At 39.5% G+C, this 12,928-nt stretch overlaps 1 protein-coding gene across 2 annotated transcripts in view; it reads left to right on the forward strand.

Annotated features, from left to right (window-relative positions):
* Positions 1–12,928, forward strand: part of LOC117422289 (astrotactin-2-like) — a 643,010-nt gene that overhangs the window by 242,426 nt on the left and 387,656 nt on the right. For both annotated transcript variants that reach the window (XR_009307362.1, XM_058987183.1), the window contains exon 5: positions 6,270–6,416. Coding sequence is in view for 1 of the 2 variants with exons in the window: in XM_058987183.1 (XP_058843166.1) it covers positions 6,270–6,416 (147 nt within the window). In the remaining variant the exon portion in view is untranslated. The remainder of the gene's footprint in view (positions 1–6,269; positions 6,417–12,928) is intronic.

Below are 12,928 nucleotides of genomic sequence, written 5' to 3' on the forward strand. Positions count from 1 at the left end.
TAATGTTTTATGCGTGCTGATTTTGCACAGGGTTTAATATTAATTGCAAAGTTATATGAAGCAATTAGAGTGACAATCAGAGAAAAGACATTGAAAAGCTTGATTTTCATACAGGTGATTACGAGCCTGTTTTTTAATGATCTTTTCCAGCGTAATCAACACAGAGTTTGTATAGACATTCTTTGTTGGGTACCTACATTATTTACAGGTTTTTCATATTTCAGCACAATGCAGTTTATAACTTATATGATATACAGTAGCTCACAAAGGTTTGTATGCAGAAATACGAGGGAGGGATTGAAGAAAACAGAACTTAAACAACAAGCTGGTCTCTGCATTTCTTTCAAATATATTTCTGCCTGTATTTCTAACGTGCTCTGAATAAAGCTAATTGCATGTTTTCAGTAGTCTTGGGTTTGGTTCTTCATTATTTCCTTCTGAACTTCTGTTTTCAGTCACTGTAATGTATTGTACTGCTAATGTATAACTCTTTACTTGTAAACTCTGCTAATTATTTCTTTGATCCCTGTTCAACAACAGGATATTATTTGAAACTTTGTGTCTTTGTGATATTGTTTGATAATGTCATTCCTTTTTATCTCATTAAAGATAACTGTCAACAAGCAGCCTACTGTAACACCCAGGTCTTTGTCTTTGTGAGCCTGCTCTAGCTGTACCATCCATTGACTGAACACCTACACTGATCCCAAAGAAAACCTGTTTTTAACAACAAAACCTATTGAGGTCCATGTTCACCAGTGCTGGCTTTGCACCATTTTCTTTTAAAACCAAAAAAGGGTCTAGCATCACAGAACTAATGAGAAACATGTCAGAGCTATAACCTTACATGTTTTTACTGGAGTATTTTTAACATGTTCTTTTAGAAAGTGTCTGAACAGCTTTCCTCATTCCATTCAAATCACGTGACAGTGTGACCTTTGAATTCTGCCAGCCCCACCTGCTTTATATAGATACAGACAGAGAGGATAGGTGGGGGTGGCAGTTGAAAGGCCTCACTGTCACATGATTTGAAAGGCGCAAGGAAGGTTGTTCAGTTACGACACTGGATTATCCAGACGTGCTCAAAGCCAGGTAAAAGCAGATTTAGAGAAAAATGATATTAACTCAATAGAAACTAGAGCCTACATAGAATGAAATAAAACATCATGGGCAGCAGTGTGGAGTAGTGGTTAGGGCTCTGGACTCTTGACCGGAGGGTCGTGGGTTCAATCCCAGGTGGGGAACACTGCTGCTGTACCCTTGAGCAAGGTACTTTACCTAGATTGCTCCAGTAAAAGCCCATCTGTATAAATGGGTAATTGTATGTAAAAATAATGTGTAATAAGTAATGTAATTGTATGTAAAAATAATGTGATATCTTGGAACAATTGTAAGTCGCCCTGGATAGGGGCGTCTGCTAAGAAATAAATAATAATAATAATAATAATAATAATAATAAAAATGTTCATCAAATTAGATTAGGAAATGATTGCTGTTTGATTTCACATGGGAATCAAACAAATCCAGATAATAGCATGTGCCTTTCACCTAGCAAGTGAACAAAGTGCCCCTGGAATACAGTAGGATTGTTTGTTTGAATAATTCAAGATAACAGAATGGTATGTGCTATCTGAAATGCACTGCTGGCCTGAGCTATAGGGGACAGAAACTCTTGGTTCAGTGAATACCATCGCCACCATTGGACTACAAGCCAACTAAACAAATAAAACACCTCCTGTTTTCTCTTCTATATGTATTTTTACCATGACCAAATAACCTTGCAGCTGCCTAAACTTGCTGGCTAAACTTGGCAATCTGAGGCATATGGCATTGTTGTTAACTGTCAATGGAACTTTTCTCCTATTAGTGAATAGGACTAAGAGTCTGGGTCAAGTGTTGGACAATGCTCTGTCATTTCTGCCTCAGATAAAACCAGTATTAAAAACTTGCATGTTCCATCTACGGACAATCAAAAAGATGAAACCATTTCTCTCCGACAGAGACGGTGCTACTGTTCTGAATGCCCTCGTAACATCTCGTCTCGACTGGCAACGCCCTGTATGTGGGTCTGCCCCAGTATCGAACCAGACTGCTCCAGGGCGTTCAGAATGCCTCAGCTCGACTGTTGATTGGTCGATCCCGTCAGGACCAAACTTCCCAAATTCTACTGGATTTACATTGGCTCCCTATTGAGCTTCGTGCACAATTCAAATTACTGTGCTGAATTCGCAAAGCACTTTATCAGCTTTATCAACTTCCTCACTATCTGACTGAGAAACTGCAGGTTTCTAATCCTATTAGGAGTCTGAGGTCCTCGCACACCATGTCCCTGTGTCAGCCACGTTTTAAACACACACTTTTTGGAGCTTGTGCTTTCTTGGGTCCACAGCTTTGGAATGCTCTGCCTGTTGAACTCTGCCTTACTGCTGAAATTCTCCCTTTCAGGAAGAAACTAAAAACATTCTTATTTCACAAGTTATGCTAATTCAATCGGGAGAATGTATTGTCAAATGCTTGGACACTGATACTTTATAATGTGTGCTGTTTTTTGTATATGTATGTGTGCTGTGTTTATTTATTTTAAATGTATATTTATGTCTTGTACAGCCCTCTGAAATCACTTGTAGTCTGTTGAGCTCTATATTTCTTTTTTTTTTTAATGTTATGTTTATCTGTGCAATAGAGAGAGAGCAGGAATCTGTGTCTTCAGGAAGTGCATGTTTCACAGATAAGGGTTCAGTCTACAGGTTCAGTATGTTGACCCATTTGTAAAGAAACAGTAGTTCATGTACATGCCGTTATACAGTAAGAGATCACCACAGTATGTTTACATGATATGCTTGCACTTTTGCCATGCTTTTCGCATGGTTATGCTATGCGTTACGCATAGTTTACCCTGGTTTACCATGTTTTTTTTAATATTCTTTACCATACTTCGCTGTGTTTTACAATGCATACCTATTCTTTACCATGCTTTCACGGTGCTATTTTGTCAAGTTATGCTTCTCATTCTAACGTTTCGTTTCCATGGAACCAAAGCTAAATCCCGATCCAATCTTTTGTCTAGTCTGGTTATATTTTGTTTTACATGGTTTTGATTGACTTGGCCACCCTAGAGGCTGAAGGGTAAACAATAATATGGACACCACTGCTCAAGAGCAAATGGCATTGACATTGTGGCAGGAACCTGTGTCAAAATTGAATAGACCAAGGAAACCATGATCTCAAAAGCTACTACTGACTCTACACAAAGTGGTGTAGCTGGGAGACATGAAATCATGTACTGCAAGAATGAGGCTGACCTGGTTAGAGGAATCCTCACCTTTAGAGACAGCTGTGTTGTAGCTTTCACAAAAAGGTGGAGCTAACCTCTCTGGTGTCTGTTGGCTGGAGTGTGTGCAAACCTACCCTTTAAGATGAAAGCTTGTGTTCTTGCTCATATTAACAACTGGCAACAAAAGAGATATGTTATTGGACAGCTAACTCTGGGCACAGCTGGGAAATACAAAGAATAAGTATTATTTTAAAAATATAATTAAAATTATGAAGATTTTGATGTCTGTCTTTTATTAGTGTTAATCTGAAAGCAATAAAAAGTAAAATTTACCAACAGTAATCTTACGATATGTATCCCACTCCTCCAGTAAGATTTCAATGCCCTGCTACTTTTTTTGTTTTCTGCTCTGAGATGTTTTATTTCTTCTCTTTCTCTCACTTCAGACTGAGCAATATTTCCTATCTAGTCTGACATCACCAATGATTTCCATTATACGAGAGTAGATGTTAAAACTTCATGCTGATTTGAACTCGGCTCTCGCCAAGATAAGCACCAACTAAGACGTAGCTTTACAGTAAAATAATTTGATCCATCTGTGTCTCCATCCATTTGCGTTTCCTTCCATATGATGATATAGATATCCTTCTGTCTGGTGTTGATGGCTGAAGTGTAATGCTGGCTCCAGAGATCAGCTTATTGCCTCCCTAGCGCATCAGCAAACACAACGGCTGCGATGCTGGCTCCGGGGATCAACCACAGTGCAATCTCCCCAGCGCATCAGCATGACAGCCGTCTGGATTGAGCTAAGTAGGGTACATCTCTGGGGTCTTCAAGTGGGCACCTTCCATCCTCGGTGTTTCGTGGACTAGCCCACGACACCTCAAGAGGGCTCAACGGTGATTCTGGCGTCCCAGCATCACCCCCCTCCATCCCCCTCAACTCAGCCCAGCTTACTTACCCGTACATCAGCGTTTCTTTCTTTCTATTGTGCTTGAGATCCCCAGCCAGAATCTTTCCGTCTCAACCAAAGCCAGTTGCTGCTCCTCTCTGCTGCTTCAGATAAGTTCTTCACTGTGCGACGCAACTCTTGGCCACTGAATCCGACGTCTCTGAGAAACCGGGTTGTAGAGTGTGCCACAAATCCTCGACAACCCACCTCCATTGGGAAAACCCGGACTCTCCATCCTCGCTGTTCCACTTCAGTGGCTAGTTGAGCATACCGCAGTTTCTTCCTCAAAGAGACGGTGCTGCTTGAGGAGCTGTGTTCCTTGCCTGCAGTGTCATCTTGCATAAAGAATGAACACTGTGGTCATGTAGAGCTGACCGATAGGATTGGCTTGTGTATAGTGCATGTATATGAACAGCACTAAGATATTCAGGCCAAAAATATTTACACTTTTTTTTTCATACATGAAAAACACATAATAAAAGGCTTGCAAATATTTATGGTTTTACAGTATATAAAGTCATATTTACTATCCAGCCTTGCCTCTTATTATTTTGACTGACTCATATATTAAATATGTACTGCAGACTCAGCTCACAGTGGAAAATGAAATGCCCCTCGGGAAGACTATTGTTACCTCCAGGGTGCAATGCCTAAGCCTGTGGCTTCAGGCATTAAAGCTCCCTGTCAGTAACAATAGTCTTCCCTCGGGGCAATCATTTTGCATTATGGCCCTCCTCTCCAGTCCATGTTTACTCTATATATATATATATATATATATATATATATATATATATATATATATATATATATATATATATATATATATATATACAGTATATATACATACAATCCTGTGCAAAAGTCTTAGACATGTTGCATTTTTCTACTCTGAAGCATTATGAGTATCAACAATTTACTCAAAGCCTCCACTAGTGTTTTCTACTATTATAACAACCTTGACTTGCATAAAGAAGGAAAAACATTGAGTGAAATAGCTCACATCACTTGATTTTCAAGGTGTGGTATCCGAAGCATAATCAACAAGCACAGAGAAACATCATCTGTAATTGACAAACCCAGGACTGGAAGACCCAAAAAGCTGCCTAACAAGGATGAGCAATACTTGAAGATAATATCCTTAAGAAAGAAGACAAGCGTTGAATTGACAACAAAACTGGCAGAAGGCACAGGTGTCGCAGTCCATCCATCAGAAGTCCAAAGCACCTTTGACCATTGTTCCATAGTCTAAATTTCTTATGAAATTGGTCCAATTTCGTGTTCTTGTGCATATTTTAGCCTTTTAGTCTTGTTCCCCTTTCTTAACAGAGATATTCTTACTGCAAAACATCCTTTAAGTCCTGATTTCAAGAGTGACCTCTACTCCACAGTCATCTTGAAGTGCAATTGGCTGTTAGAAAGCCTCTACTCCAATCATCTTGAAGTACATTTGCAGCACATTGTGTTTTGTTTACGTGTATCACACAGCTGTCGAGGAGAAGCTTGATGAAGTTGTCTCTCATCAGTGCATTTAAGTCTCTCTTTTTTCCCAAAGCAGTCATGTGGCACTGTGTAAAATGCTTGACCCAGGTATGCAGTAAACAGGTTCTCTCTTTCTGCCTGTATCTGACTGTCTACTGTATCTATTCTGTTGTTAGTTGGGCTTTGCTATCAGACTTTGACAGGCTTAAAAACACAACCATCATGAAAAGCACTACATTAAAGTTAAGACACTAGTATTTGTGATGTAAGCATTCTTTGGTACGTGAATAGTGTCCCTCTAAAGGAGTGGCAGCCATGGCTGTAAAATCTATTTTCTAAGAAATGATTACTTTTAAATACGTTACAACTGGTCCATATACTGTAGGTCTGCTGCAGATCTTTTTGACTTTGTTACTTCAGGTGAATCTCCACATTCAGGTAGACCAAGTCATATTGACTTCAGCACAAGAAAAGATTGGGGACCAGTGATAATATATGCGTAAGAGCAGTCAAACACCAGCTTCTATTGGCTGCTGATTCCTGCTCTGCTTTGTTGTCTGCCAGGTTCTCCCAGAAGTCCTGTGAATAAGAACACCCTGACATTGCTGGCAGTGAGTAGCTGTGTGCTGGCGGTGGTGTACGGGAGTCAGCTGCCCTGCCCCCTCACTGTGAAGGTTACTCTGCACGTGCCTGAGCACTTCATTGCTGACGGTAAGGATTCTTTCCCATATTACAAGAGCACCATGAAACGAGAAAGCTGCTGTACGTCATGCACAACACTGGAGGTCGCAGGAAATAAAGTAACAGTGAATACAAATTCAAAGACTTGTCTAAATCCTGCTGCCCTGTATAACGATTGCAGCTGGCAAAATAATTCCTTTCCATTTTCCACACAATTCACATCTGTTCACTATGTCTCAAATGTGTCATTTTGAGATTTTAGCAAACGTGTATGGTCTTACACAGTCCTGGTCATTTCACCTGAAAGTGAAATGGGCCCCACTCCTACAGAGCCCTTTTTTTTGCGTCAGTCAGCAAACAGCTGCTTCCCCTAATGACTGACAAGCTTTGGGGCCAGTCAGATGCTTTGACCCCAAAGAAAAACACGGCTGAAATGAAAGGACCAAAGTGAAACCGTCACGTATTTAAATGACCGAAGTGAAACCGTCAAGTATTTCCTGGAAGGCAAGACAAGTAAACTGAACCCTCTCTTTTACTTTGTGTAGGGCTGGATTTCATGTTCTAAAATGAAAGTACATGTTTCAAAAGTACACATGTGAGACCCATATAGTGAATGAAAGTGCATGACAGGCAGGGTTTGTGAAAGGATGATGTTAGCTACATGCACTGTACCTTCATATGACTAATCCTGTTGGTGTAATCCCCTAGCTGAGGCACAAGTACGCCAAGGGAAACTTAATTTGAAAAAATGTAGGCATGAATGGGTTGAACTGAACAATTTCATTAGCGGCTGTTGTCTTGTGACAGTCGGAGAGAGCAACCACGTTTGGTGAAAGACAAATCTTTAACGAGGAGAATTTCCCGTCACTAATTCTATTAGTAAAGATGATTTGCGCTGTTCATCAAAATGCTATTTTAGCTGTTATTAGTTGACATCAACTCTCTGTTCACTATTTGATTTAGCTCTTTAGCATAGAAAGACAACAGTTTTAATTTTTTATAAAAAGGCTTACAGATGAAGACAAACACCAGATCTGTTTTAATGACCCACACAGTGGAGGATCTCAGATCCACAGCATGTATAACCCTTCTACATGTTGTATACAGTGAGGCTCAGTAAAGACCAGTGGGATTTGTCCATCTCTGTGTTCTGTGTTAAATAGACCTCTTGTGTGTTACACAGCGTACTTGTTTACACCCTCCTGCCTGGTTACGCTCTCGGGAGGGCTGTGGTCTGCAAGCTCTCAAGCAGTTGCTGGGATTTTTACTTGGGCGATTATCCTAGTTTTTAAAAACAAATGGTGCTAATGACACATGAAGGCCCCCCCCCCCCCCCCCATATGTATACAGTGACAGGAGTTAACGTTCTCACGTAGTTGCTGGAACTTCAGCACCGTGTGACTAATTGTTCTCGTTGAGCTTCAAGTTCCGATGTTATAATACCTTGTTTTATCGAGAGGAGGTTTAAAATAGCAGCTAAAACTAATTGAGTAGGATAGGAGTACTGCAAGTGAAATGATTATAACAATCTCACAGCAGGGGCACAGTGAAATGATTTAGTGTGCGTTGTGCTTAATACAAAGCACAATGAAATGTACATACAGATGCCTTATTGAGCCAATACTTTTTGAATCACCTTAGGTTTGTTATAGATTGCCCCCTCTCCTGATCCCGTGTGTGTGTGTGGATACAGAGTGTGGGTGCACTAGTGTGCTGTTATTGCAGGTTCCAGGATTCAGCTTGACATTTAGCATGGTGTCGCATTAGAAAACACACTGTTAATGCAGTATTATTTATTAAAAGAAATGTATAATACTAAATTAATCCACTTTGAATGACATCTGTTGCTAAATAAATGCAAAATCCACGTGTGCCCAAGTAAAAAAAAAAATAGGCGCACTGTGACAGGATAGCGTAGGTGCAGAGGCTTTTAGACTGCAATGCAAAGACCCAGAGGCAGAGATAGCAGGTTTAAACACTAATGTGCAATTTTATTAACAAACTAACAAAACAAAACACGAAATAAAAGGCTAGCTCTGTCGCAGAGCTATAACTATATTTAACAAAAAAGGTTCCTAACTATAACCAGGCAGATAAGCTGCTTACCGGTACCACAAAACACACTTCTTGAACACAAACACAATATCGTACCTTCTTTAACAACAGTAGTCAGGTCTCCACACACAGTCAGGTCTCCACACACAGTCAGGTCTCCACACACATACATGCCTCCTGAGCACAGACAAAGAGAGACCGTTGCAGTGCCCTTAAATACCTGGCCTGATTAGCATCAGGTGAACTAAATCCCAGCTAAATTGCTGGCCAGCTAGGCTGAGTGCAGCCTGCTGGGAAATGTAGTTTTTGTCCTGGGCAGCCATCTTAGCTCACAGGAGTATGTAGCACCCCCCCCCTCCAAAACACCGTTCAATAGTTAACCAAGGATAACCCCCTCGGTTATCCCTATAATTAAACTGACTATCTTAAATAACCAATTAAGTAGAATTAATGACTACACCAATTTGAAGCCAATATAACTCCAAATAAATAATAGGTTCTTTAAAAATCAAGACAGCACAGTGTGTAAAGTGAGGACAACAAGGTATAAAAACAAAAAGAATTTTATTTAAACAAAATATCACAGCTTTTATCTATAGCAGCAGATTTGATAGCAGCAACCTTTAAACTATAGCAGCAGATTTTTAACCAAGAGCGATCCCATCAGACCCTAAGCACTAGGATACTTTAAACTAAGTCATGTCACACCAACACTTCTAAATAAAAAGATAATAATTCACAGCACAATAACACTTTTAAATAACAGCCTTCAAAGCAAATAGTGGTTTCCACAAACACAATTCCAAACAATAAAACAAACCTTAAATAACACACTTTAAAAAAAAACTAATAATCAGTTATTTTCATAGAAAAACAGAAAACATCATGCAACCTAAAAAATGCCTAATGCTTAAACCCTCCAATAGCCGCTATTTTAGTTAATACACAGGTGGATAAAGTGCAGGTGTGCAATCAAAAGTTAAGAAAAAAAGTTTGTATGCAGCGCTCAAATATTACATCAAAATTCACAGGATCGTAATTACCAACTCAGAATACAGACAATGCACATTCTCTTTTGTAATCAACCCCATACAATTGCGACCGACGTCTAAGAGCACGGGGGATACTTCACTGAAACCACTCCAATACAGAGCGGACCAAACTATTCAATATGAATACTCGTAGTTTACCATTAACTTCTAGCGCTTCAGCCAATTCACAGCGCCTCAGTATTACACTTGAAAAGTTACAATCCTTACCAAACAGTAGTTCCCCGACCCGTGCTCTCAGCTCACAAATCTCTCAAACCCGGTCCCTCTCCCGCTGATTAACCCCACCTGTTTTTATACAGCTGGCCCCATTACGAATTAGCACTGCAATTACTATGGAGACCAATAGTCTCCCTGAGGTTTAAAGGGACAGTGCAACAGTAAAAATAATAAAAATCACACAATAAAACTCAATCTTATTACATTCAAAAAAATAAACAATACATCCATTGCACATCCGTTACAACTACACATAAAAAATAAATAATGAAGGTTTAGGTTAAATCTGTCAAAAGTGCGCCTCGATATGAACGATATTTCGCCAGACTTTAGCGGATTTTCTTACAAGAACCCAGACTTTTAAACAAAGTTTTTTTTGTTTTTTTTTACACTAAAACCTACTGTAGTACTTTCCCTCTAAATCCAGGTATGGTCTGTGTTGCATCTTCACACAGCTCCTGTATGTACTCATGATAGTATGGGGGGTTGAATTAAGACACAGCCAACTTCACTATTAAAGGCTCCCTACAGTCTGTGTGCTGTGTTACAGTATCTCAGCTTTAGGACCATCATTAAACCTTGTCTCAGGATAAAGGTCAGGTCATCCCCCATTGGGCTGTTGTCTTTATTAAAATGTCACCAGCTGATAGACTTGGCTGTAATTAGGGCTTTGTCCGAGGGCCTATCTGTACCTGCTGCCCAGTGAATGTAAATTATAGATCAGTGTGATTTGCACTGGTGCACAGGAGTGTGTTTCTACAGAGAGAACTCTCCCTACTCTGCTACATTTTAAAACTGGCTGAAAACACAATCTTCTCACTTGGTATAACTGAAGAACGTGTGATACACTTTAAAATACAGGCACATTAACTACACTGTACTTGATACTTATGCTTCAATTAAATAATATGATTGGGAAATCATGTTATTTAAAAAAGGCATATCTTCAGAAATAGAGCTAAAACTAAAAAAACGAGAATGCTTTGATGAAATAAATAAAACAGGTTTCTCCAGGAACTCTTAAAACACAATCAGTGTATAAGACATGTGTGATCCAGAAGGCGGGCTTGCAGTTTAGAAATAGAGCAGCTTGCTTGGTGACACATGACAAAACTCTTCATGTTGCCACGTGACTGTAGACTTCAGAAAGGTGGACATTACCCACCAATGCATAATGCATTGCTTACCAAGAAACAGCCAAGCACAAACGTCATTATGAACAGAAACATACCCCGTCCATGGGCGCTGGTGTACATGACATCACAATGGAGCTCCCTGCTTCCACAAACACTCTCTCTGTCAAAAGAAAATGAAAGGATCAACATAGATTGGAAACAACGCATAAGTTACAGGTTTGTGAAATGCAGATTCATGTGTGAAAACACCTCTGTCGCTTTTGTAGTTTCCAGAAAACATCAACTCTAGTTATTGCTGTGAAACAGAGATGATTACATTAAATTGACTTATTATGTACTATTGCAGTTAATTATTGCACAGTTTATATAAAGCCTGAGACAGGCTTGTTTCCATGACAGGTTAGAGAGAAAAAAACACCATCACACAATTCCCAAGATAGGAAGAAAACAATGAAAATATTTGCAGTTTGGTAAAATAAAGACACAAATTAACCTGATAATTGTTTTATGATGTATGTGAGAAGTGCTGTTCTGGAATACACGTTTTGAGACTCCCTGGATCCTCGATATGTTGTCGCTATTTCTCAGTGCCTGCATCTTGCCTAATCCCATACAGAATTACATTTTGTTTGCAGTGATTTGGTTTAAGGGAAGCTGCTACCGATTCAGTTTTCATCAAAGCAGATTCAAACCTGCACCATGCCAAAACAATAAAACAATGCAGTGCGTTTTAGTGCTGCACACACCGATTATTCAATTATTCATAGTGAGGGTCCTTGGTGTTGAGTAGGCTCATTTACCAATCAAAGTGAAGTGAAGAAACAGCTGCTTGGGGTTGTGGTGATTGCTGCTTTTCTTAAACTCTGAAGAAACAGCTGTTTCTTCACTTGCTTCACTTGGAATGGTAAATTAGCCCAGTCAACACTAATGACCCTCACCTGTGGAGCGCTTGATCCTTTCTGATGAGCACGTACTGTAAAGAGCAGTGCTTCACTAGCAGAACAGTGCCCCCTGGTGTCAGGCAGGGGCACTAGTTGAATATTCTGGCAGACATTTATTCACTGCAAGCCCCTTATCAAAGTTTACCAATGCAAAATCAAAGTAAAGTGTTATAAAGCATAGTGAAAGCATGGTAATGCATGTGTAAGCATTGTAAAGCTAAGAGAGGTATAGTAAAGCAACTTTAATCAGGGCATCTCCCAGTGTTTGTAAAACTTATTGAAATAAATTGATATTACAGTTTATTTTGTTGCTTTTATCTTTTGAACAACAACACAGTACAAATAGGACAGATACAAAACACGTTCATTAAATAATTTGTTTCAAAAGTTAAAAAGACAACTCAGATGTTTTCATTGCATGGACTTGTAATGCATTCTTTAGTGTGGTACCAGAGAGCTGTTTGGACCGCAGTCACAGGCAGCCATTACACAGATTTCATCGAAAGCAGACAGGTGTTAACAGTTATCTGAACACAGCATTGGCACAGGGTTATTATTGGAAGACATGCTATCTCTTCTACTCACTCAATCTAAGCATTGAGAAGAAACAGGAGAGCCTTCGAAGGAACCAAAAAGTGTTGTTAGTTCCGCAGCTGATAGGAAAAAGTACTGAGACAGAGATAGGGAGGGACGGTATATATTTTGGCCCAAACCCTTAGCAGAAGAAGCAGCAAGCTATACAATCAAATACACTGTGTAACAATTTTTTATTTTTTTTTGGTTCCTGGGTAGTAAGTGTTATTTCCTAATTGCTTATGCCTCAAAAGTATAGAAAATGGCTATTATTCCCCACAAACTTTGCTTTTGTGACCAGGACAGTGATATTTTGAAATTTACCTATTTTCCAGAACATTCCAGATAGATTCAGTGCTGAGTAAACTTGGAGTAACTTCTAGAACTTTCTAGAACTTTCCAGTAATATAAATAGTAGTATAAATACAGGGGCCTTAAGCCCACCAGTTCAGTTTAGTTCCAGCTGCCTAAGTGGATACATATCTGCATTTTTCTGAGATGGCATCAAGAGGCTGCAGGCATCCGGCAGACGCATTTTGCTATGTCTGCGGCCAATTTATCAAGACAAG

Source organism: Acipenser ruthenus, chromosome 15, assembly GCF_902713425.1.
Source record: "Acipenser ruthenus chromosome 15, fAciRut3.2 maternal haplotype, whole genome shotgun sequence".
Classification (NCBI taxonomy): Eukaryota; Metazoa; Chordata; class Actinopteri; order Acipenseriformes; family Acipenseridae; genus Acipenser; species Acipenser ruthenus.